Genomic DNA, 26,011 nt, shown 5'->3' with positions numbered 1-26,011 from the left:
CACACTCTGCTGCTCCTGGATCAGGGTGACGTACGCGTAATCGGGACCGAAGTCAAGGTCGTCCCACTTGAATTTAATCTAAAGACACAAGGAAAAAGTCAGGTCCGATCAAAACAAAATCTAGCGTGATTAGAAGATATTTACCTGCCCCAAGGTCCGTGAATCAATCCAATCTAAGAGCTGAGTCACCGTCGGCCTCTCCTCGGTACCTAGATCGAACTCTCTCCACCGGGCCATGAGTGGGGGCCTCGGTACCCGTGGCCTACGCCGATGCTCGCTGGGAAGAATCCGCCTCTCGTAGGCCCAAACCTGGTTGTAAGAACAAAGGTTACGAACGGAAAGCGCGAAGAAGATAAAAAGGGCGAGTCAAGGATGAACCACGTACCAGAAGAGCGAAAGTGTAACCGCCGAAGTCCTTGCGCTTCCGGCAAGTCAGATCTAGAAACTTGTACAGGAAAGCTAGATCCGCTCCTGCCCAATCGTAAGACGCCACCGCATCCAAATCACTGAAGGCTTGAATAAGACCCGCGTGAATCGTCCCGCTCTTAGTGCGGAAGATCGTCTCACATAAAGCGTATATCAGGAAGCTGCGGATGGCCAGATGAGTGTCGTCGGTCCCACAAAAATCCCTACGACTCAAAAGCCTCGATGGAATGATGAACTTCGCCGGAGTGGATTTGACACCCGTGTAAACTCCCGGTACGATAACAGCAGCCAACCTAGCACGGTCAACCCGTGGATGCATCGTATCAAAGGAGAAGGGAACCGGAGTACCACTCCCCCGCAGCCCAGTCAGTAAAGAGAAGTCGCGGGGCGAGATCGTCATCTCCCCGAACGAGAGGTGGAAGGTGTGGGTCGAGTCAACCCATCTCTCGCATAAGGCCCGTAGGCCAAAACGGTCGCACACCCCGTTGGCGTGGGGGCAGCGCTAAAATAAATGGCTCAAAGCCCAACTCCCACACACGGACTCTCGCCGCGGCGCCTAGCATGGAATACCACACGTGGATATCTGCCGTAGTCCCGGAAATGTCGATGAACTGGAAAGAACGGAACAGGTAAGTTTAAATGTTGTTCCTAGGCTCGCATCTGATGAAAGCACGTTAATCTAGCTTTTCTTTCAGTCAAATCTAACCTAGAGACATCTTGTCAATTTGGACCGTCATTTTGTGAAATCTCTCCCTTAGGGTTGTTTGCATAGGATTTGATTAATTCATTATTCTTTGATCTACTCTCGTCCGCATTGGCAAAGAGAATTATTCAAGTTTTTACTATTCACGTGCATTAGTCAAGTTTTACTATTCACGTGCATTATTTGAGTTTTTACTATTCACGTGCATTAGTCAAGTTTTTACTTTTCGCGTACACTATTCACGTACATTATTCGAGTTTTACTATTCACGTGCATTAGTCAAGTTTTTTACTATTCACGTTCATCGGTCAAGTTTTACTATTCACGTGCATTATTCATGTTTTTACTATTCACGTTTTCACTATTCACATGCTATTCACGTTTTTACTGTTGGCATGCATTGTCCGTATGTTTACTATTCACATGCATATAATTCACATTCTTTCAAAAGATAAATAAAGTGTTACTTGCGGGCAAAGAAATTCATGTTTTCTAGCTAAAGTCTTCTAAAGCAACCTAGAGGTTAGCATGCAAATCATGTTCAAAGTAGGGATACTAAAGCCTAGAAATTTAGTCAAAAGACGAGGAAGTAAGAAAGTACTTACCTGGTTACAGCGGGTCCGGCTCAGATGTGAGGTGGGGTCCTGGAAAGGGGCCACTGTAGTAAGGTTCACAAAACCCTCCTCCATGCCCTTCGTGCCATCATATTGATCCAAATCCATCCCGAGGATAATCCAAATCAAAAGTTAGAGAGAGAAAGAAGAGAGAGAATGTGTGGGTTGAAATGAAACCCCACCACCTTATATAGAAAAGGGGAATGACATTCCCGTAATTATTGAAAAAGGTACGATGTGACATAAAGGTAAAAAGTAAATAATTAATTACCAGGGGTACAGACCTCCGATTTGCAGTCCGTTTCAGTATGTGCTTCTACCAGACAGTGACCAATAATGTCACGATAGAACTCCAGACGACAGCCAATTTTTACAGAACAGTGGCGCCAGTCAAAATACAGACGACAGTCAACAGAAAAAGAATTGCTAGTTTGAATCATTCCGGACTAAAAAGACGTTCCTATCGAACCATTCAAACCTCCAAGACACTAGCTCCAGTAAGAAAATACAGACAACGGTGTTTTAAAAGAATTCAGAATTGTTAGAAAGAACCTTTGCTTTTGAGCCGTTTTACCCGCGGTCGTGGACCAGGGTTGCTTTTGAGCCATTTTACCCGCAGTCGTAGAATAGGGTCGCTTTTGAGCAATTTTACTCGCGGTCGTGGACCAGGGTTGCTTTTGAGCCATTTTACCCGCGGTCGTGGACCAGGGTTGCTTTCGAGCCATTTTACCCGCAGTCGTAGACTAGGGTCGCTTTTGAGCCATTTTACCCGCGGTCGTGGACCAGGGTTGCTTTTGAGCCATTTTACCCGCAGTCGTAGACTAGGGTCGCTTTTGAGCCATTTTACCCACGGTCGTGGACTAGTGTTGCTTTTGAGCCATTTTACCCCGGTCGTGAACCGGGGTCGCTTTTGAGCCATTTTACCCACAGTTGTAGACTAGGGTCGCTTTTGAGCCATTTTACCCGCGGTCGTGGACCAGGGTCGCTTTTGCGCCATTTTACCCGCGGTCGTAGACCGGGGTCGCTTTTGAGCCACTGTACCCACAGTTGTAGACTACGGTCGCTTTTGAGCCATTTTTACTCACGGTCGTGCACCAAGGTTGCTTTTGAGCCATTTTTACCCGCAGTCAACTTAGGCTAGGGTCCGTAAGAAGAACATCCGTCGGCGGCCGATTCAAAGGCTAGGACGGAAAGAATCGAGAACGACACCGGAACGCGCAACGCAAAGGTCAGGTATTCTTCCCTCTACTCTTTACCTGTCTCTTACTTTTATATGTTTTGCATTGCATGTGTTGCGTTAGCAAAAAACGTTTTCAAAACACACACATCACTGTCAAAATAGAAAAGTAGGGGCAACTTAGACACCGAGTCGGAGGACCTGTGATGAAAACATGTAAACAAGACGATCGAAGCGGTTGATTCCGGAAGTTTTAAAACAAAAATATATAATAAGAAAAGAAAAATTAATGTGAGTCGCGATCGTTAAGTGGGCGGCTCGCCAGTGCTCAGCGGCAGCCTACGCGTGTCCGACGACAGTTGGACGCACGACCGGCTGCGCGGGGCGCACGCTCGACGTCCGTTGGGCGCGCACGCCCGGCAGCGCGAAGCGCGCGCTTGACGACCGTGGGGCGCGCGCGCCCGACAGCTCGTGGCGCACGTCCGATGGCCGCTGGGCGAACGCGCCCGGCAGTCGCTAGGCGAGTGCCCAGCAACATTGGGCGGACGCCCAACGATCGTTGGGTGAACGCCCAACGTCAGTTGGGCGCGCGCGCCCAACGAAAGTTGGGCGTTCGCCCAACATAAGTTGGGCGTTCGCCCAACCGACTTTGGGCGACGCCCAAAGTTTCCGGGGATCCGGTGCCTATATAAGGCACGGATCCCCATGCATTTAGAGGAGGGATTTTTGGAGCCTTTCTCACTCTAGACATTTTTAGAGAGAGAAAGTGATTTTTTTTGAGAAAAATATTTTTTTTCTCAAAAATTCCGAATTTCCCAAAAGTTAAATTTTTACTAAAAAACACAAAAAAAAACCGGAAAGTCACGACTCGTGGAATCAACCGGCTTCGACTGTCAGATACCGATCTTGAGGTATTATCCGAGGACTAGACTCGTTTTATTTATTTCATTTATTTTCTTTATTTATCTTTATGTTATAATTTTATTTATCTAGTTATTCATTTATTTATCACGTTTTATTTAATTCTTCGTATTTATTTATTTTTATCCCGTGTTAAAGAAAAATTTGGTTTTGTTTTAAAATAAAAAACCTCGTTTTAATATCCCAATACGAACCGCGATCCGATTCAAAGGTAGTTCGGGTATTAAGAACGTTGTAATTATAAGTTTTGAAATGATATTTCCGAATAACGTTTTAAAATAGAAACGTCGTTTTAGGAAACTCCGTTATGGACTATGATCCATTTTTGGTAGTTCGGAGATCCAAAATGATTGAATTAGATTTAATTTAAAGCTTTTGAACGAATCTGAAAGGTTTTGGAGTGCTGCTGTAATTCTACTTTTTCTGTCACTAACAGTAGATCGGCGATGGATTTTCCATCGGTAATATGCTGGAAACCGAAAATCACCATTTTTACATTTCTTTCTCAACTTTTTGACATTTCTACTTGTATATATATGTATATTATTATGTAATATGTTGATAAAAATTATTTTTAAGTCCTATAACTATTTATCAGGTACAATATAGTTATTTATTTCATGTTGAAATTTAATTCATTTGGATTTAATATTATAAAGTAGTATATGTGTATATATATATAGTTTTTGGCTCCTTTGAATTATGTTGGTTATCATTGGGTAAAACTATTTTGGATATTAAATGTTATTCTTCCCATTTACGAACTTGGTTCATTAATTTTACATGTTTTGAATTAGAATAAAAAGATATTATATTTAATATTCTTTTTTACTTTCTTTGTTATATTGTATAATACCTCTTACTTATTTTCATCTATAGATATATCCTTATTTTTAGATAAAACTATACATATATGTATTTCTATTTTATTCTTGTATATATGTATATATTCCAAAAGGATTTTAGTTGGGGAATTTTGGTTTAGTTGGTTTATTATTGTGATTATGATAATGTTAAAGGTTAATTGAGTGAAAAGGGGAAAGTAAAACCACAAAAAAGAGAATTTAATTTGTTTATTTAAACTTAATTTTTAGAGGTTTCTAATGTAAATAAAACGTTTTCTTGTCTTTTTAAGCCATTTCCAAAATATCACGTGTTGAAACCATAATCCGTTCCAACGACGGATTAGGCGAACCTTGTAGTTAAAATCGTTTTTCATTGTAAATAATAGAGTTTTGAATCGTTTTCTTAAACGGTTTGTACAAAATAAATTGACTTGTATGTCTAACCACGTTTTTTGATTGAAATTCTTTATTCCACATTTTCAAACACTCGAATCGTTCCAACGGCGATTCGAGTAGATGTCATGTAAATCAACGGGGTTTTAAAACGTACCTAAATCGTTCCAACGGCGATTAAGGTACGAACCATGTAAATAAACTCGTTTTTAGGGAGTGAGTTTAGTGTAAAGTTGACATACGAATCGAAGCATAAGACACTCTGTAAATAAATTAGTTCTTCCTTCTCCCCCTCTCTCTTTTATATATTTAGCATCAATGTAAATGGGTGATTTTTTACCAAAGTGGCTTTCAATAATATATGCTCAAAACGGTTTTCAAAACGAGAAAGAAAATGTTTCAAATGAATTTTAAACTTAAAGAAATATGCGATTAGTCCGTTATCGCCTAACACGCTGAGTAGGAGGCCGATGGTTCATAACCGGGCGATGTCGGGGTGCCTAGTAGCCTTTCTCCGAAAAGGAGCTAGCCTTCTCGGCTCGTACCTAAGTTTTCCGAACCCGCACCGGTCTCCTGCAAGGGATCGGTGTTCATTTTCCCATTCGTGGGTGGCGACTCTTCCATACTCCGAGCTCTGGTCCTGCCGAGCAGCTTGATTCCATGATTGGTTGCTTTCGGCGCTAATCACCGCTTACGTCGCCATGAGGTGTCCACCCCCCGGTCCGCCCGGGAGATTAGGCCGCGACACCTCGTCTAACAATGGTACATAAGGATTAGGATCGTACTGCATTATATTTGCAGCACGTTCAAATTCTACCCTCAAAACTTTTACATTGTACATATCCACACCACCCTACCAAGATCATGAAATGTCTGGAAAGGGTTCTCGATGCATATCAAATGACGATTGTTCTCAATTCTCCTTGTCTAGTCCTATTCTCGTTTACTCTGAAGCAAAAAAAAATTGAGGAAACATCTAGATTTCAAAGAATTTTCAGAGATTGACGATCCGAGTTATAAATTTCAGAGAGTGAGTGTGTTTAGAGAGAGAAAATAGAGGGAGAGTGAGTGTGCTCAGAGAGAGAATGAAAATAAATTAAAGAGATATGTGAGAGAATGAGAAAATTGTGAATTTGATATTTTGTTTTTGTTTTGGTGTTTGTTTGTGATAATTAGATAATAAATCAAATTTGGTCAAAATTAGTCAAATTTTATTTTGGGATTTGTATGATGAATTTCAAACCGACTAATTTGTTTAAAGTGACCTATTTTCATTCGATCATTTTCCAAAAACAATCCATTGACAACTTGGAAATAAGCAAATTAGTAGCAAGGTTAAGGATGTCATTTTACTATCGATTGAAGACCTTCAAAAATGTATTTCTAAATATTCTTTGTTGAACCAGTTTATTCCATCTTTATCTATTTTCTGCAATGCCATATTGAAAGAGAACAATAACTATATATATCTTATTACTTTGAATTGAAAAATAAATGGAAATATATGAAAGAAAATGAAGAAACAACTTATACAATTTTGTTTTTTCAAATAAGGAAAGTGAATATCCCACATCAGTATTTGAAATTTTTCTAAGTACATAAAGATGGTCAATCAAAACATCATTTATTTTTCTCTTAATGGATTACGCTTCTTAGATGGGATTGCAAAGATAATGGAATCCTATGAAACCCATATGGTGATCCATCTGATGTGGAAAACCAAACTTGTAGTTTTGAGACTGCTTTTTCTAATCATTATAAGACTTATAATTTTGACAAAGTTCAGAGATCTGCCTTGAACAATGTTTATATGATTAGTGTAATAAATTTAGAAAGCTCAATTATATCCCACATCGGATACAAATGTTTATCACTTTATATACAAAACAAACTATGAGATGATATCATTGGGCTTAGTAATGAAGGCCAATCACCCAAGTGGGGGTATTCTAAGTGTGCTCGCTTACCAATTCATGAGTAGTGTGGGCGGATGCGACTAATTAATTGAGGGTGGGAAACTGTTTTTTAAGGGATCAGTTGATTAACGTACCTAGGCACTAAATAAAGAAAGGCGAGCAAGAGAAATGTCTAAGGATCTTATGGGCTTTTCTCTTATGGGGGTTCGGGAATTACCCAAAAAAAAAATCTTTTGTTGTTGCAGTTTGCAACTGCCGGAACCTTCGAAAAGAAGGAAGCATTGCAAAAACACAATCAAGACAAGGTGACAAGATGTGACAACCAAAAGGAAAGTGTTGTTTCTCCAATTTCCCAACATTAGGAATAAATAATGTTAGACTGATACCATGATGATATATATATTTTTTAATTGACAAATGTTAATAAGAACAAATACAATTTTTTTTTTTAATCTTTAGTGGTAGAGACAGATAGAAAGGGTACAAAAAATAACACCGGAGTGTTAGAGATAATTGTTCTTAATTATCTCTTTACCTATCAACAAATACTAACAGATACCTATTAGACTTATTTAGAGTTATTTATCATACCTATTATGATAATAATTAATGCTTATATTTGTCTATACTGCATATAATATCCTAGTAAACTCTAACTTGTATATTTCACTATATACACAAAGCTTTATGCTCGATCCTAATTAAGGAAAATTCTTTCAACCAAATATATTTTCTTTCTTCATATTACGTTTAATATCGTATTAGAGCTACCGTTTCTTCTTCCTCAGCCGACCTAGCAGTCGCATCCTCTTCCTATAGTTTGGCCTCCACAAGTGTCCGATCTATCATCCTCTAGCGACTGACGGCGTTGATTTTCTTCTTCCTTCATTCCTCTGCAGGTCTCTTTTGCTCTCTTCTACCACACCCTGATTTTAACCTCAACTTTCGCTTTCTTCTTCCTCCTCCTCCATTTCCATTCTCTATTTTTTTTTTCTTTTGCTTCTTCCCAGTCTCTTCCTTTGATTTTGTGCAATTTTGTGCTTAGTAGAACAAATTGGGTTTCGCAAGATTTTTAAACAAAATATGGTGATGACATCAATGAGCCAATACAGACTTTGTCCTTGTTCCCTTTCTTTTTATTCTTTGTCCTTGTAGTTTTTATAGCTAGTTTTCAAAATTAATTTTAGCATCTCTCTATTATATAAAATTTTCTTAGAATGAAAGAGTCTGATTTAGGTTTCATGGAATTTATTGGTACGTTTTTTTTATCCGTTAGCATTTGAGGATAGGTAAGGAGATAATTAAGAGTAATTATCTCTAACATAGAGGAAGTTTCTCCATTTGCTTTACTTTAAGGGTAAAGTAAAAAAACATTGTGCTTTCATATTTTGCCAAACAGATACTTTTTTATTTTTTGTGCAAATGATATAGGTTTTCATTGATGATCTTTTAGTTTGACGCTATAAAAATAACTTTTAACGATCTCAAAATGGAATATTCTAAGAATTAAAGTTGGTTAGTACCAATAAAATTAGGCCCTTTAATACCAAATTTCTAAAAATAAATTTTTTTTAAAAGTTGAAATAGAGGTTGTCGGACATCCCAACTAGGTTGGCACCCCCTAACAACAAATAATTTATTGTTTGAAGGCTATGAAATCTTGTTTGAACAGCAACATTATCTATAAATTGTAAACAACAAAATCATCTATAAAATTATAAACAGCAAATCATCTATAAATTATACCCATCAAACTTATCTATAAATTATAATATAAATAGTAAAATCATTAAAACTTGAACTAATATATATTTAAAAATGCAAAATCATAAAAATGCAAAATGATTTTGCTGTTTATATTCTTCACATCTTATTGGAGAACCGACATAGCAGAGTGTTAACGAACTACGCATAATCCTTCCAAAGACCTCCAAATAGCTCATCTTCTGTCTGCTCTCATATGCATATTATACTATTTAATTACATAATCCACCATAATATTTTACAATTATTTATATTACAGTAAAAAAAAGAAATTGCAGGGAAATTAAACACATAAGTTAGAATCAAAATACCCTTAACACATGAGTAGGCGGAAGGAAATTGCAAGGAAGAAGACGCAACGCAACGCAGGGTCGGCGGAAAGAAATCGCAAGGAAGAGACGCGGAAGACGCAACAGTAGGTTTTAAATTATATATATATATATATATATATATATATATATATATATATATATATATATATATATATTAAACCGAAAATATTATTTTGGAGCCCGAAGAATTCATGGGCCCTAGGCCTGCGCCCCAAAAATCAAGGCCCAGGGCTGGCCTGACAATAACTATGGAACTAAATTTTTTACTTTTCAAAATCATCATTTTTAGAGATTTGTCTATCTAAATATTCACTCTCCCTCGCCACCAAACAATATCTAAATGACCTTAAAATTAAAAGCTTAGAAGAATTAAAGTTTTTAAAATATCATAAGTCTTTGACAGAACTGGCCAAATTTGGTCAAAATTAGTCAAAATTTTATTCCAATTCTAAATCTTTTTCTTCAGATATTCGGTTCAATCTAGTATCTCTAGGATCCATGTCCAACCCTAAATAAAATAATGGGAAAAGTATAAAAATAAACATTGTGGTTACACCTGTTTTCGATCGGCACCCTTGTGGTTTAAAAATTTATAGAATGGTACCTTAAGGTCCATTCTGTTAGCAAACACATGTTAAATTGACTAACGATGTTAAAAGTCAAAGGGAAAAGAGTTAATTTTGTCTTTATATTTATTTATTTTATAAATTAATCCCCCTTATTATCTAATTATCACAAACAAACTCAAAAATAAAAAATAAAAATCAAATACATTATCTTCTTCATCTCTCTTTAATTTCTTATTTTTCTTCTTCTTTCTCTCCCTCCTCTCTCTCCACTTTATTAATTTCTCTCTTTAAAATCAATTGAATTTCCATCTCTTTTCTGAATCTAATGCATCTCTCTCGCAGGCAAATCTATAATTTAGTGAGCAATTTCATGGTCAAAACAGTTGTTTTTCCATATATTGATATAAACAACATCAATTTTATAAGAGATCCCAATCTGGAACTAGCCATCTACACCAGTAACTCTATATTCAAGAAATTGAGGCATAGGTAAATCACTATCAACAGTAGAGTTCATGAAGAAAATATATTGATATGAAGGCCTCCATATGTGGAACAGAACAAATGAATAGTCCAAGAATACAACTTATTATATTCATAATATCAATAGACTTCAATTTTGTCACTAAATTTGATCTATCACTGGAAGCATTTTACCATAGATAACTAGGAAGAGTATATTTAACACAGCTAGATTATTAGGCAAGTAGTAAGCCTTACTCAATTGAAAGTTTATTCAACTATAAGAATAAAACTAAAGATTATTACTTTCTTAACTAATGGTCTATTGGCTATGATTTTTCCATGTAGGAAAATTTGTAAGTTAAAGAGGGATTTTTTGTTCAAATACCTTAAATCTTCCTAAAAAAGAATGATCAAAATTGAAGATATGAAATGCTAAATTTTCCCCCAATTAGACCTATCAAACAGTTCATCTCTGATCTTCCCAGAAACTTCAATTAGCATAATAAGAGTTGTAAATATACAAATAAAGATCACGAAAACCCAATTAAGACACCAAACCCAAGAATGTAATTGAAACAAATTACCAATTCTACAAGAAAGATGTCCAAAATTGCAAGTAATAACTTATACCCAAAATTGCAAGGGGGTATGACTTATACCCAAAATCACAGTAATGTATACCTAATGTGCATCAATTCTTTCAAGTAATTCAACCAATGTGGAAACTGAAATCGCAAGCGAGTATATCTATCTCAATCACCATGACATTTCAGAAAAGCATGAGTGAGGAGCAGAACAAAAGAGAGAAAACAACGCAAACTCAGCAACCAGAAAAGAAACCCCTAGAATTGCAAATGAAAATGTAACAGTTAAATTACCTGACTGAAATCGACGGAGGGAATTAGGCAGCCGATGTCGAGAGAGACGAAAGAAGAGTCGGAGGGAAGATTGAATGCATCCTGGAGAGAAGAAAAATTAAGGCCGATAAAAACCAGGTAAACAATTTAGTACACATGTTCTTGGCTACACTCCATTGTCTTGCAAGATAAAATAACTCAGTTTTTCTAAACCTTATGAAGCAAGATAACATCTCAAAAGAACAAATCTACTTGGGATAAAAACGATATGGCCGAAATAAAGGAAAATGTGTTGTTTTGCAGGGTAAGGCAATGAAGAGACAAATTAAACGATCTAACAGAAAACAAAGCTAACCTGGGTGAAGGACGATAATGTCGCAACCAAAAAACGCCAGAAATTGAAAAATAGAAGCACTAACACAAAATAGAGAGGAGATTTCAGAAGATTTAAGGCTTGTGGAGAGAAGAGTCAAGGGAGGAGATAAGCCTAAAGCAGAGGTGTGGTGGAGGAGATGAACACAAATGAAGATGAGAAGACTGGACTGATTTTTAAGAGTCGTCAACGATTTTTTATTGACCAGAAGAAGACTCGACTGAAATCAGTACTATGCAAGTCAGGGGCGGAGTTAGAGGGGACGGGGAGGGTCCGGCCCCGTCAGAAACCCCTTAGGAGTGGATTTTAACTCTGGCTCTGGTAGGGAGCCGCCATGGCTGGAGCCCCTCCAGCCATGGTGGCCAAAGAAATTTTCTTCTTCGATGTGCTGCAACTAAAAGAGGTGGAAGGGAAAAATTGCCCTTTGCACCTCTTTATTTTTTTGAACCCCTAATGCCAAACGGCATCGTTTTGGCATTTAGGGTTAAAATTTTAAAGAGGTGGAAAGGTCAATTTTTGCCTTCCCACCTCCACCTCTTTGTGCTGCAGCATTCTCGCTTTTCCTTCTTTTTTTCCCGCAGACATAGAGAAAGGAAGGAGAAAAATTATTTGAGGAAAATTTACACAAATTGCTCTATAGTTTGTTTGAAATTTCAACTATACAATTATTTTCTATTCTCAGTCATTTCTACTTTCTACTTCCAAGTAAGTTTTTCTATTTTTCATTCTTTATTTTATTTCTACCTTTAGGTATATAATTTCTAAATTATGGATTGTTAAATTAGGAATTATTAATATGTTATTTAGTTGGAGATTATTTAGTAATTACAATTAATTTAGGATTTAATTTAGAAAATCTAATTTCGGGATTTCTAATTTATGATTTCAAAATTAGGGATTTCAAATTTGGAGATTTTTAATTTAGGATTTTCAGAACATGACATTTTGGAGGGGTAAATTGATACATGTTAAGTATTAATTTTCTCACAAATAGTGTTACTCTCATTTTCATGATATAATTTGTCTTGTATATATTTTTTAATATTTTTATAAATGCGCTGAAGTATCATTTAATTTTTTTTTCACGGTTTATCCCCTCCGACCTACAAGTCCTGGCTCCGCCACTGAGGCAAGTGAATGTAGGGGAAAAGGTAATTTTTCATTTGCATCGGCCTTGGGGCCGGTACAAATGATAATTGTATTTGTGTCGGCCCTATAAACCGGGCCGATGCAAATACATGAATGATCTTTTGCATCGGCCCATAACAAGGGGCCGATGCAAATAACAAGCATATTTGTGTTGGTCTCTGTTAAGAGGCCGATGCAAACACTCTGTCTAATGACAATTGCATCGGTCCCTAGTAAAGGGCCGATGCAAATGTGTTATTTGCATCGCGTGCTTAAAAACACTGATGCAAATGAACATTTTTCCACTAGTGTGATTCACAAAACTGCAATTATTCTGTAATAAGAAGAAAAACATACATTTCCTTCTCCATTCTCACCAAATAACACCTAAACGGCTTTAAAATTAAAAAATTAAAATTTCTTAGAATATGATCAAGTCTGAAATGGTCAAAATTAGTCAAAATTTTATTCCAATTCTAAATCTTTTTCCTTAAATATTCGGTTCAATCTAGTATCTTTAGGATCTGTGACCGGTGCTAAATAAAATAATTAAAATCCTATTATTTTCTAATAAAATAACATTAGCAATTTTTCAAACTAAAATGGGAGAACTTCCACACTATATATTGGCTGTAATGCACTCAAAATCAAAATAAGGATAAATACCAATCCATGGTAGATGATTGAGGTTAAGAATTAACTAGATACAAGGGGGTTAGAGGTCAATAGGTTTAATCGGTTAACTCAGATTGGTTGAACCGAACAACATTATAAATGAATTTTATATATATACACTTAACCAAAGCATTATGATAAAATAATACAATCTTCATAAATTTTATTATGTTTATGGTAGTAATTGTACTATTAGTAAACCCAATAGCAAAATCAAGAAGTAAAATTTAGTTTAGAAAAATAATCGAACTATAATATTAAATAAATAAGAAAAAAAAATTAAATCAGTATCACACCAATAGTCTAAGTAGACTTATAAATAGACAAATCCATAAGGGAATCCACCAAGTAACCTCAAGGTATGTTGCTTCATATTTTCTTTTGAGATTTTTTTATTTTTTTATTAAATATTCAATAAAATTGGGATTAGAATCCAATTTTTTTTTCAATTTTTTTAAATTAAAACCCGGTGAAACCGGATAACCGGAAACCTGGTTCGCCGGTTTCACCCGGTTGGCATAATATCATAACCAGATCGGAAGTTTGGTTGGTTTTTGGTTGAACCAATTGATTCGATTTGGTTTTAAAAACCATGATAATTTTATTAAGATAAATTGAAATCGTATGATCATTTTGAGACAAATATGTAACCAACGATACATTTAACCTTTTTATAAATATATAATGTAAGGTATATATATTTATACCTTTTATCAGCATATTCTGCAAACTGACTAGTAGGCATAGCTAGAAATTCTTGTTCTCCTATTTTAGATTAATATATTATTTGACCCTTGAACTTATCCAAAAAAACTTAATTAGCCTTTTGAACTTTTAAAGTGGCTTTATAATCCTCTTAACTTGTATAAAATTTTCACTTAGCTCTCTGAACTTATGTAAAATATAATCAATTAATCACTCGATTATAAAATGGTAAGTTAAATGCGAAAGATATATTGCATGCCCTTTAGAATGTTACTTCATAATTCACATAATAGATTAAAAATGACGTTCTTCATTGCTCAACTATAAAACTTATCTTTTCTAATGATAAACCCATATACCCCGACCTGGGTCGGTTTACTTTTTTCAAGACACGTGCAATACATCTTCCATATTTAACTTACTTTTTTTTTTTTTTTTTTTGCAAATGAGCGATCAATTGATTATATTTTATGCAAGTTTTGGGGACTAAGTGAACATTTTAAGCAAGTTGAGGGGCTATCGGGATATATTGAAAGTTCAAGGGGTCAATCAAGCTTTATAGATAAGTTCAAAGGGCAAATAATATATTAAGTCTCCTGTTTTATGAGATAAATTGAAGTTGAATGACCATTTTGAGACAATTATATAAATTCAGTGACCAACAATAAATTTAACCCTTTTATAAATATGTAAATATGTAATATAAGGTATATCTATTTGTACCTTTATCAGCATATTCTGCAAACTGACTAGTAGGCATATTTAGAAATTCTTATTGTCTTATTTTGGCTTAATACATCATTTGATCCCTGAACTTGTCTAAAAAGCTTAATTGGCCACTGAACTTTCAAAATATCCATATATCTCTTAACTTGTATAAAATATTCAACTAGCTCTCTGAACTTGCGTAAAATATAATCAATTAATCACTCGATTGCAAAAAAAAAAAAAAAAAAAAAGTTAAATGCGAAAGATGTATTGCACGCGCCTTATGTTATTACATAATTTATAGAATAGATTAAAAATGAAGTTCTTCCTTGCTCAATTATAAAACTTGTCCGACCTTGGGCGTTTTACTTTTTTTTAAGACGCATGCAATACATCTTTCATATTTAACTTAATTTTTTTTGCAACCGAATGATTCATTTGTTATATTTTACGCATGTTCTAGGGACTAACTAAATATTTTATGTAAGTTGAGGGGCTATCGGATACTTTGAAGCTTCAATGGGTAAATCAAATTTTATTTAGATGAAGCCAAACGAGTCCTTGTGATCTCAGTATCATATTCTGTTTCCTGTCAATAAATTAAGCTCTAAAAAATTGTAATTAATGTACAAGTTAATTTCCTTTTCTGTATCATTTGTTAACATTTTATATATATAAGAAACAGTCGAAAATTACAAAGGGTCAATGTCAATTCCCAGCTAGCACAAAATATCATAGAAATAATAAAAAAAAATATTCTTTTAAATATTTTGACTAAAGTGTAAAAATACCCTTAATGCTTGTAGTTAGAAGCAATTTTACTCTTAAAATTGATAAATTTCATCAATTTCAAACATCATTATAAAACACAAATATTGTGTTATTTATTCTGCATCAATTGTGTATCTGTTTTTTCTAAAATTGGAGATTGATATTTTTAAATTTGGTGAAATATTTGAAATTTTTTTTTTTTTTGCAACTTGCACAAAATACAGTATATTTTTTTTTTTCACATCTAATAATATGTTTGTGACATGTGTTACTAATAAAATGATGCACATATGAAGTGTAGATGATGATTCATTACAAAGAAAACAATTTAATTAATTATTTTTTAAATTGGCCCAATTTATGGGTAAAATTACTCTTCGCTACCAATTTTAAAGGTAAAACTGTACAATTTTAGATATTAAGGTTAAAATTGATCTTAGTTGTAAATATTACGCAATGCTTTGGCACTTTATTCCTAACTATTAGGGGTCACCACGCAAGACGACAAATAAAGTGCAGGTAATTTCCTAAAAAAGGAACATTATTTAATTAATAAATGTAGACCAGTGGAAATCTGGTTATAAATAGAGTTGCTAGTATGCACAAAAAAGAATATTGAAACCCATAAAATTTGGAAGGTGTTTTTTTAATTGTTTAACAGATTTTTCGGTTCGAGAGGCTCGTGATACATTTTTTTAGCTAAATTCTCTATTAATTAAAATTTCTTTTACGTACGTTGAGACTCGAACTCGAGATTTAACTTATCATGTCAGCAAGTGAGATGGAACAGAGGCAAATGAAGAACAAGGGAGTAGTAGATGCGCTGTACAAGGGATTAGGGGAAGGGAAAATGGAAACGGTAGGGAAATTGGTGGCAAGTGAGTTGGAGTGGTGGTTCCACGGGCCGCCCAAGTGCCAACACATGATGAGAATTCTGACGGGAGAGGCGAGGCTTAACGCTTTTAGGTTTGAGCCGAAAAGCGTAGAGGGAGTTGGAGATTGTGTAATAGCGGAAGGATGGGAAGGTGAAAAGGTGTATTGGGTTCATGTTTGGACTATAAAAAACGATGGAGGAGGAGGAGGAGGAGGAGTTATTATACAGTTTAGAGAGTATTTCAATACATGGTTAACTGTTCGGGATATTAACCCACATCCACATCATCATGCTCATACCGTGTGGCAGAGCCACCCTAGAGATCTCTTCACCCGTTCTCTTCCTGCCCTTGTTCTTGCTATTTAGGTTCGTTTGGTTTACCTACTGTTTGCTTGCTGATACATTTTTGGAAAAACTTTCTTTTCCAAAAAGTAGGATTATCTATGTTTGTAAAAAGTACTTTTCAGCTTTAAAAGGTAAACATGAAGTGTCTAACAAAAACGAGAGGAGAAAAATAGGCAACCAAACACCCCTTAGACTAGCTGCCTTTCTTCACAGACGTATCGATCTATGCAGTATTATTATCACTTCCTAATGAAAAAGAAAAAACCAAAGTTTGAAAAGCATATTGATGCAGTAAATTACACTCATGGCTATTGAACTTTGCTTTTCTTTAACGATATAATAATTGAATTGCAAAACATTAGACCTGGCAATTGTCGTGTTTCGTGTCAAAATCGTGTTATCTCATATTTATGTTCCATATGGTTTTATATGTTATAAATGTTAGAAAAATGACTTTCGTGTCAATCGTGTCGTGTCAGTCGGGTTGGCTCTGTTTTCGTGTTTTCGTGTCAGAAATTGCCACCTCTACAAAACATAACATAAAAGTCATTCTGAAATTGCAAATTTACTTATATTGTTTGGTTAGGAGAGAGAAAAAAAATTAGAGAGAGAGAAAACTCAAAAAATGGTGATTTTGGAAAATAAAAAATATGGTTTCATGATAAATATAATTCTGAAATGCTTTAATTCTTGAATATTTTCATTTTAAGACCGTTAACAGTCATTTTGATGAGTTAGTCAAAGTTGAGTGGCCTTGGGTATTAAAAATTATAAAGTTTAATAGTTTTTATGTTAAGTTTTAAAATTCAGTGGTTATACCATTTTTTAAAGTTCAGTGGCCATGGGTGTAATTTATCCCATATTGATGAGTTTAGCCTCCTTTCATTTTAAAATCTTCATATCTGCCTCACCTGTAATAACCAAATATTTTAAGGCGGTGGTTGGTTATGTTAAAAAATTTAATCTTTAGGGTTAAAATTGAAAATTATGAAATTTGTTTTGTAATTTTTTTATTATATGATTTTATTAATAGAAAGTTTCTGTTGTGGTTGGAAAACTGAGAAATAAGAAGTCGATGACGAACTATATTACCGAATCTCCAATGCAAGCAATTTTAAAAGTTATTAAAACTTAACGTATCATTTTAAAATATATTATTTTCTTTTCTTTTTTATTCACATAATTTTTTATAACTTAAAAAAAGAATATCTCAATGTTAAACAACTCTAAAAGTTATCATTATAGTCTCACAAATCATTATTTTATATAAGTTTAATATATCATTTGCCCCCTAAATTTGTCAGAAAAAACTTGATTGGTCCCCTGAACTTTTAAAATATCCTGATAACTTCCTAAACTTGCATAAAATTTTCAGTTAACCTCCTGAACTTACGTAAAATGTAATCAATTAATCACCCGGTTGTAAAAAAATAAGCTGAATGCGGAAAATGTAAAAAAGTAATCGGACTTTTTCTCTTCTATAATTTAGCTATAAAGTGTGATTAAAAAATCACAATTAGCTACATAATTAAACTCTAGTAAGTGTCAAATTACACTTTTTTGTGGCAAAGATACATAAGCCATCAAAATCACTAATTAAAAGGGGGTTAAATTTGTACAGATGATCAGTAGTTGTCTGAAGAAAAACTATTGAGAGAAGAACATTATACTAAGGGTGCGTTTGTTTCCGTTGTTCCCGTTTGCTGTTGCTGATAGGTAGCACACAGCTGTTTTGGAATTTTACGAAACACTTTCTGTCTCCTGTTCAGTATTGAAAGGCAAAAAGCAGTTCCGAAAAATGGAAACAAACGGACACTAACTCTTCAAGATTAATGATCATAAATATGTCATCACTTGTACAATAGATTGTATGCCGGCAAATCATTAATCCGGTGAACGTCTTCTAGAACCAACTCTCTCTCCAGTTGTGTTCTCGTTTCCTTCAGAACTTCCTGCAAGAATAAAGAAACACGAGTTTAAGTGGTTGTCGGAGGATCGACAACAATAACAAAATGCTTCGTTTCCAAGTAATCGACATGAATCTTTCAAACATCAGAAAAATCTCGACTTGGTAGCATTTGCTAGAAATGTTCTTCTAATCGGAGCCTTAAATCGCTGACTCCTAACTATGTGGAGTTTGCTTATGAATTCGTTATTTCCGATCACAAACAGTACTAGCAAATTGTCAAACTGCGACAAAAAATGTTGTGATAGAATTACTTCCGTCATAAATGTCAGACGGAAATTTCAACTTGGTATCACATTTTATCGGTAGATCTCGCCTTAATCCCGACTAGTTGGAGTTTTCTATATGAATCCTAGGGGTGGCAATTTCTGACATGAAAACACGATTTACAGAGACAACCCGACTGACACGACACTATTGACACGAAAATCATTTTTCTAGCATTTATAACATATAAAACCATATGAAATATATATATGAGATAACACGATTTTGACACGAACCACGAAATTACCACCTCTACTCATTTCCGAGTAGTTGGTTGACACGAAGCTTTTGAAAATAGTAAAAATCTCATGACTTGGGACAACTTTGGTTCGCTAGTAAAGTTTTTCTACGAAAAATCACGACTTGGTGTCACATTGCATTGCTAATATAGTCGTTCGACAACAATAACAACAACGCAGGTCTAATCCTAACGCTATATGAATTCTCTATTTCCAATTAGTCCGTACGAGTCTTTCAAATATAAGAAAAATCCTAATACCAGTTCACATTGCTAGTAACACGAAATGAAGCTACCGATTCATAAGCTCTCTCGGCTATCTTCCTCGGAGTTCAACTCAAAAGAAACATAATAGCAATTTTTAAGTTCATAGAATAGCTATTCTACGAACCAAACGATTCTCCTGGAAAAAGGAGAATCATGCACGAACACGACGAAATTTACGAAAATATAAAGAGAGAGAGATAGTATACGTTAAACTCCATATAAGATGCTTGCATAGCGAGCCATTGAGCATCCATCAATTCAAAAGCTGTACAAAATAGAACATCGAAGGCGGTTTCATCTTCTGCAAATTGCAAACGAATTACGAGTAAACAATTGCTTCAATTACCGAAATTCAAAATCGAGAAGAACAAGTTTAGAGCGCTCGTGTAATTACCTCCTAGTAACTTGATAAAATTTAAAGCTGCAGGAGTTTTTGGCTTTTCTGCAACGGAGAAAATAACAACGATTCAGAGCAGCTCGAAAAGATGTTAGTCGAAGAACGAAAATCCCTAAACGCAAAGATACTACATTGTACAAACCTGACCGTAATTCCAACATTTGAATCAACATAAACGAGACATTAATGCCAGCAACAGCAAACGGATATTCCCACGCTGCTCTCTGCCCACCCTCCTTGAACAATAACCTACGAAAAGATACCTTCATGTTGTATTTTCATACAATCAGTAATAAGCATAACTCACAATTCCTCTGCGAATAACACAAACGGGAAATTTTGAAAGCATACCGGATATGTACTAGCAAAAAAAAGCAAGTTTTCAAGAGAAACAAAACCGCAGCCCCTGCATACAAAAGTCCGTTTGTTATCACGAAATGTCATTACAAATAAAGAGGGGAAAAAGGGAAAGACAATAATAGAAGTGGATTGCTAAATATACCGCCCCTATTTTACTTATCACCGCCTCCATTTGGACTTTTTTGCCCTTCTCATAATTTTGATCAAAAACTGAAAATTCTCTCTCCAAAATCACAAACCCGAACAACAATAATTAAAATTATGAAAATAATTGATGCATGACAACCCGAAAACCCCGGAAATGGATGATTACGAGTCGGAAACATTAAAATTTACGTTTTTTATCAAAGAAATCATGAAAATAATACATATTTTTTGTAACGATTGTGCATTTTTCGTCACAAAAAAGACGATTGTGCATTTTTCGTCACAAAAAATTGGACAATTTTGCATTTTCGTAAAAAATTTGACGATTTTTCATAAATCTTTTTATGTCTAGGCGGATGAATCTCCCTCCTGCATGGGAAGGCGGGAGATTCATCCCACCACCTGACCATAGGCCAGGGGGGAGATTCATCCGCCTAGGCATAAAACATGCGGAGTCTCTCAAAAAAAAAAAATTCAGTTTTGAAATTTTTTTATGGAAAGGGCAAAATTGTCCAAATAGGGGCGGTGATAAGTAATTTAGGGGCAGTAAATAGCAACACCCAGATAGAACTTCACCTAAAGTCAGTTGAAGGATTAACGCCTTGCCACCCCATCTCTTTCCACTGCTCGGAGATCAGGCCTTCCAGAGGAACACCCGGAAAAGCTGAATTCCACAGTGATCTAAGTGCTTCCTGAAAATTACAGAGATGAGAAATTAGAGAAGTTAGTTCACACCAAAATGCAATAAGTTGCAGAAGGATGTCGATTTCAAGCATACTTGATGATCAGGACGAGTCTCGTCAAACGGTATCTTTAGTCGATCTTGAAGCCTCTTAAGTCTATGTTCCTAGTAAGAATAAAAAGCAGATTACAACATTAGCAACCAAATCAAAATTGAACATATTAGGATGCAATCTGCTACCGGAGATTCGCTGAAAATAGTGCAAAAGATTCAACTCAATGCCAAGCTTAATTCCGGCTACATTTGCAAAATGTAGGCACGGAATTTACTCTCATTGAACTCTTAACACGGACAATGGAGAAATCGCAACATTTTTGTCCGAGTATATGGCATATGAGTAATTGCAAGGAAGAACAATGCTTACATAATACTTCTATTCACCTGTAGAGGAGATAAACGGAAGTCAAGAAGCTTCTCGCGTTTACTGCCTGAGCTTGACCGATTGAAGAGTGATCCTAGCCATGATCGAGGTCCAACCATAGCCGTAGCTACAGGCACCAGAAAAAATTGCCTTTAATGAAACGTATTCAACCTTAATCGTTCATAATTTAATGAGATAAGTTTCAAATTTTCCCCTAACGTTTTTGAGAAAAAGCATCGAGTATGTTCACTCACTAGAGCATCAAGTACGCTGTATAATTAAGCTATTGGAACGGTAAGACCATTCCAACTGTTCACTGCCCTTCTCTGATCTCCAATAAATTTCATCCTCATCAACCTACATTTGATTTTCAAAACGACATCTTAGTATCAAATTGTTCCCTCGTTTAACTGAATATTGGTGCATTTTTTAAAGGGCAAAGTACATAAAAAATGCTCGTGGTTTTAAAGGGCATATTACACTGTTAAGTAATCGATGACAATCAAGAGCATTTTTAATTTTTTTTTTCAATTAAACTTATATATTGACAAAACACAGACCTCAAAATCAAATTGCAACGGTGTAAAATGAACTTAAATATCAATTTAGTTCATAAACTGTCAAACTAGTAAAAAAATGTAAAATGTCCACCATATGATTTGTTGTTTCGATTTAAACCATTTGGAGCATGAAACAACATCAATGAGTGGCCCAACGTTGCATACAAGGCTCTAAGCCTCTAATACAATGTAACCAAAGTCCTAACTAGGGGTGAGCATGGGTTCGGTTCGGTTATAACCGAACCGAAGTTTGTGCTATTTTCATAACCGAACCGAAATAGATTAGTAACCGAATTTTATTTAACCGAAAATTTTTGGTTCGGTTCGGTTACCGACCGAATAACTGAAAACTCATAATATTTAATTTTTGTTTAATTGGTTTTCAAATAATGCTCTTGTATAAAAGTTACAATTGGAGAAATTAAAAACTAATGAACCAAAATTTATATATATATAAAGATAAAAGTATATTTTTTAAGGGTTAGATTTTATATTTATAAGTTATTTATATATGTAAAAGTAAAATTATATTTTTTATATTTATATAATAAATTCAGTTCGGTTATCTTATACCGATATATTTTTTCAGTAACCGAACTGATAACCGATTATCAAACTAAGCCAAAATTAAAACAGAACCGAACCAGAATATTAAATAACTGAACCAAACTAAAACTTCGGTTCGGTTGCTGGTTCAGTAATCAGTTAGCGGTTATTTTGCTCACCCCTAGTCCTAACCCATCCCAAAATTGTAGCCATATAGCTCCCTAACTAAGCAAATCCCACCTAGCACTCAATTCATGTACTAAATTCGTGCTGGGTGCGGGTCGTGTACACAATTGACAGCTCTAATTAGGATATTCAAGCACCATCAATTAACCACATAAACCTCCAGTAGAAGGATTGAAAATTTTGATGGAATTTGTCTCACATATATAAGGAGTCGTATAGCTTCGTAATTGAGTAACGTGAGATATTTAACACGTCCTCTAACGCCTAAATCATTTGGGGCGTGAAGCTAATATTAGTCGGGAACCTAACATTGAATTGTGGCTCTAATACCATGTAAACAAAGGTCTAATTCTTCCCAAAAGGTATCTCAAAGGGAGAAAATTGTCTCACAAAAAGCCATATAGCTTCCTAATTAAGCAATGTGGGATATTTAACATGTCGCCTAACGCTTGGGTGTGAAGCTAATATTAGTGGGGGACCTAACATTAAACTGTGGCTCATAGCTCGTGGCTCTAATACCATGTAAACAAAGGTCTAATTCTTCCCAAAAAGTACATCAAAAGGAGAGAATTATCTCACAAGGAGTCATATAACTTCCTATTTAAGCAATGTGGGATGTTTAACACAACCCTTTACACTCAAATCGTTTGGGGCATGAAGCTAATATCAGCGGGGGACCTAACATTGAAATGTGCCTCTAATACCATATAAAAAGGCCTAATTCTTCCAAAAGGTACATCAAAAAGGTACATCAAAGGGAGAGAATTATCTCACCATGAGTCATATAGCTTCCTAATTAAGGAATATGGTATATTTAATACGACCCTTAATGCCCAAATCATTTAGGGCATGAAGCTAATACTAGCGGGGGATCTAACATTGAACCATGGCTCGTGGCTCTAATACCATATAAACAAAGGTCTAATTCTTCCCAAAAGGTATCTCAAAGGGAGAAGATTGTCCCACAAGAAGCCATATAGCTGTGGGATATTTAACATGTCCCTAAAAAAAAAGGGCGGTCCGGTACACTACGCATCCCCGCTAAGCGAGGTGACGCTAAGGGAGGGTCTGGGAAGAGGTCCCACCACAAGGATGTATTAGGGGGCAAGCCTTCTCCTGCCAATTTTGGCAAGAGTCCACTCCTAAGACTCGAAACCGTGACCTCTCGATCACACGATAACAAAGTTTACCATTGTGCCAAGGCTCGCCCTCAATTAACACGTCCCCAAATGCGCCTAAATTATTTGGGGCATGAAACTAATATTAGTGGAAGACCTAACATTGAATCATGCCTAGAGGCTCTAATGTCATGTAAACAAAGGTATACCAGAAAGTACCTCTCCCTCAAGATTGTCTCACAAAGAATCGTTAAGCAATGTGAGATAATTACAGAAACAAATAAAGGGCGGCCCGGTTTATTAGGCATCCCCTCTAAGCGAGGTCCAGGAGGGTCCCACCACAAGGATTCATTGGGGCAAACCTTCCTTGCCTTTTTTTTTTTTTTTTTTTGGGTAAAAGGAGGCTCCTAAAACTCGAACTAGTCACCTCTACCATTGCATCAAGGCTCTCCCTCTAATTACAGAAACAAATAATCTACAAAAAAAAAAAATATATATATACCTAAAAAAAACTTCTTAAACAGTACAGAGGTTGAAATTCATGGTGGAATTTGCCTCTTCAACATCATAAACAATACCCAAAAAGAGAATCTACAAAAGAATTACAGAAAACAGAGAAGAAAGCGTAGAGATCGTACCTCTATGCCATTGGAGAGTTATGGCATACGGTGATGATGGTGATTGTTGATGAATTTAAATGGGAAGAAGAGATGGTTAGACCAGAATAGGGATTGGATGAAGAGAAAAAGAAAACAGAAATTAAAACAAACGAAAAACTGAAGAAAGAGATGGAAGGAAGAGGAGGAAGAAAAGGAGGAGAAATTGGGGAATATGGACATTGTTTCACTGAGATTTTTTTGGCAATGGTGGAGTTTTCTGCGTCTGGCTGCCTGAGGAAAGCCGTGACCAGCCAATTTCCTATAATCTTGCCTCCTTTTTAGTGGAGTTTTCGCCTTTAATTTGTGGTGGATTGAAATTGGGCCCAACTCCTAAATCTAACAATCCAATATATTTAGCATAACATTTATTTTAAGGGTAAATAATTTATTAATCCCTTAGTTTTTACCTAACACACTGTTTAGTCCTCCTATTTTGAAAAATACATTATAAAGTCTCTAGTTTTTGCCAATATTAACTCTTTGATCCTTTTGTCTAGTTTTTTTAGACTTGTAACCGTTATATTTTAACATAAATAGACATATATAAAATAACAGAGTAACATGGTCAACTTATTTTGTAGTGTGGTTGTCCTAAAAGCTAAGATATGTTCGGTTAAAAATCTAAAAAAATAGATAAAAGGACCACAGGGTTAATATTGGTAAAAGATAGGGACCTTAAAATGAGTTTTTCAAAATAGGGGGACTAAACAATGTGTTAGGTAAAAACTAGGGGACTAATAAATTATTTACCCTTATTTTAATCCCTAAACTAAAATTTCAAAGTCAATTAAAACCTTAAACTATCAAAATCATCAATTAAATCTCTGACCTATGCAAAAATCATCAATTGAGTCCTTATGTTATCATAAAATCAGAAACTGTGACTATTTGATATAAACTGTAATGATCTCTATGTTGGCTCAAACTGGATTTAGGGAAGAGATTTTGAAACTGTTCAACGGAATGATTTTCGATGATGACTCAATTGATGATTTTTGGTTAGGATATGGACTCAATTGATGCTTTTTGCTTAGTTTAGAGACCTGATTGATGATTTCGATAGTTTAACATTCTAATTGACTTTCAAGTTTTATTTTGAGGACTCAAATAGGTTTATGCTAATATATTTTTGTCCAATAAAATAATAGATAAATTGTACAATAGTCAGGATTAACAAATTATTTACAAGTGTCTCAAACTCTTAAATAAATTTATTTAAATATCAAATATGGTGGTTTTTTTAAAACTGTTTTTTCCTCCAAATGATTAACAGAAAATTTGATAAAAAAAAAAATAAAGTTTTGATATTCTAATATTTTAAGATTTAAAATCATATAACGATAAAATGCATAAACACAATTTTCATAATTGTAAATAAAAATTAAAATCTAATTTTTTAATGTAATTTTCTCTAAAATAATTATGGGAACTTTTTTAAAGAAAAGTAATTGTATTTTCATTTAAAAGGTATTTGTTTCATCTATTCGGACAGAGTTTTTAGCGTTTCACTTCATAGCATGTTTAGTTAGATTTATAAAATAGTAATTTTTAATTTTTTTAACAGAAATAGTAGTGTTTTTTAATTTTCATGAAACTTTTTTTTTTTTGTATTTATTCAATTTTAGCAAAATTATCC

General features: G+C 34.9%; 2 protein-coding genes and 1 long non-coding RNA gene across 4 annotated transcripts; 1 reads left to right on the top strand and 2 right to left on the bottom strand.

Annotated features, from left to right (window-relative positions):
* Positions 1-8,781: 8,781 nt before the first annotated feature.
* LOC136228827 (uncharacterized) lies at positions 8,782-11,783 on the bottom strand. The gene is made up of 3 exons (XR_010688856.1): positions 11,338-11,783; positions 11,004-11,084; positions 8,782-8,945 (listed from the first exon to the last, which is right to left on the bottom strand). It is a non-coding gene; the product is annotated as an uncharacterized lncRNA (long non-coding RNA).
* Positions 11,784-16,108: 4,325 nt separating this feature from the next.
* LOC136228664 (wound-induced protein 1-like) lies at positions 16,109-16,822 on the top strand. The gene has a single exon (XM_066017109.1). It carries the CDS (start codon positions 16,109-16,111, stop codon positions 16,580-16,582), a length of 474 nt encoding a protein of 157 aa, XP_065873181.1. The 3' UTR covers positions 16,583-16,822.
* A 1,207-nt stretch (positions 16,823-18,029) lies between these two features.
* Positions 18,030-24,654, bottom strand: LOC136229984 (uncharacterized). Of its 2 annotated transcripts, XM_066018876.1 has the most exons (10): positions 24,355-24,654; positions 21,561-21,663; positions 21,327-21,433; positions 20,982-21,050; positions 20,780-20,895; positions 20,048-20,102; positions 19,839-19,959; positions 19,694-19,741; positions 19,506-19,600; positions 18,030-18,513 (listed from the first exon to the last, which is right to left on the bottom strand). In XM_066018876.1, exons 3-10 carry the CDS (start codon positions 21,423-21,425, stop codon positions 18,412-18,414), a joined length of 705 nt encoding a protein of 234 aa, XP_065874948.1. In that variant the 5' UTR covers positions 21,426-21,433; positions 21,561-21,663; positions 24,355-24,654; the 3' UTR covers positions 18,030-18,411. The 2 variants fall into 2 exon arrangements, with proteins under 2 accessions (XP_065874948.1, XP_065874949.1); XM_066018877.1 differs by lacking the exon at positions 21,561-21,663.
* Positions 24,655-26,011: the final 1,357 nt, after the last annotated feature.

The sequence above is a fragment of the Euphorbia lathyris genome, chromosome 5 (assembly GCF_963576675.1).
Source record: "Euphorbia lathyris chromosome 5, ddEupLath1.1, whole genome shotgun sequence".
Lineage (NCBI taxonomy): Eukaryota > Viridiplantae > Streptophyta > Magnoliopsida > Malpighiales > Euphorbiaceae > Euphorbia > Euphorbia lathyris.
This window is presented reverse-complemented; position numbering and strand designations above follow the sequence as displayed.

Excerpts from the sequence above, each read along its gene's own strand:
- LOC136229984 (XM_066018876.1), bottom strand. The coding sequence starts at position 21,425 with ATGGTTGGACCTCGATCATGGCTAGGATCACTCTTCAATCGGTCAAGC. Across the intron at positions 20,896-20,981 it reads AGACTCGTCCTGATCATCAA|GAAGCACTTAGATCACTGTG; the intron begins GTATGCTTGAAA and ends TGTAATTTTCAG. Across the intron at positions 19,601-19,693 it reads TTTTATCAAGTTACTAGGAG|AAGATGAAACCGCCTTCGAT; the intron begins GTAATTACACGA and ends TGCAATTTGCAG.
- LOC136228664 (XM_066017109.1), top strand. The coding sequence starts at position 16,109 with ATGTCAGCAAGTGAGATGGAACAGAGGCAAATGAAGAACAAGGGAGTA.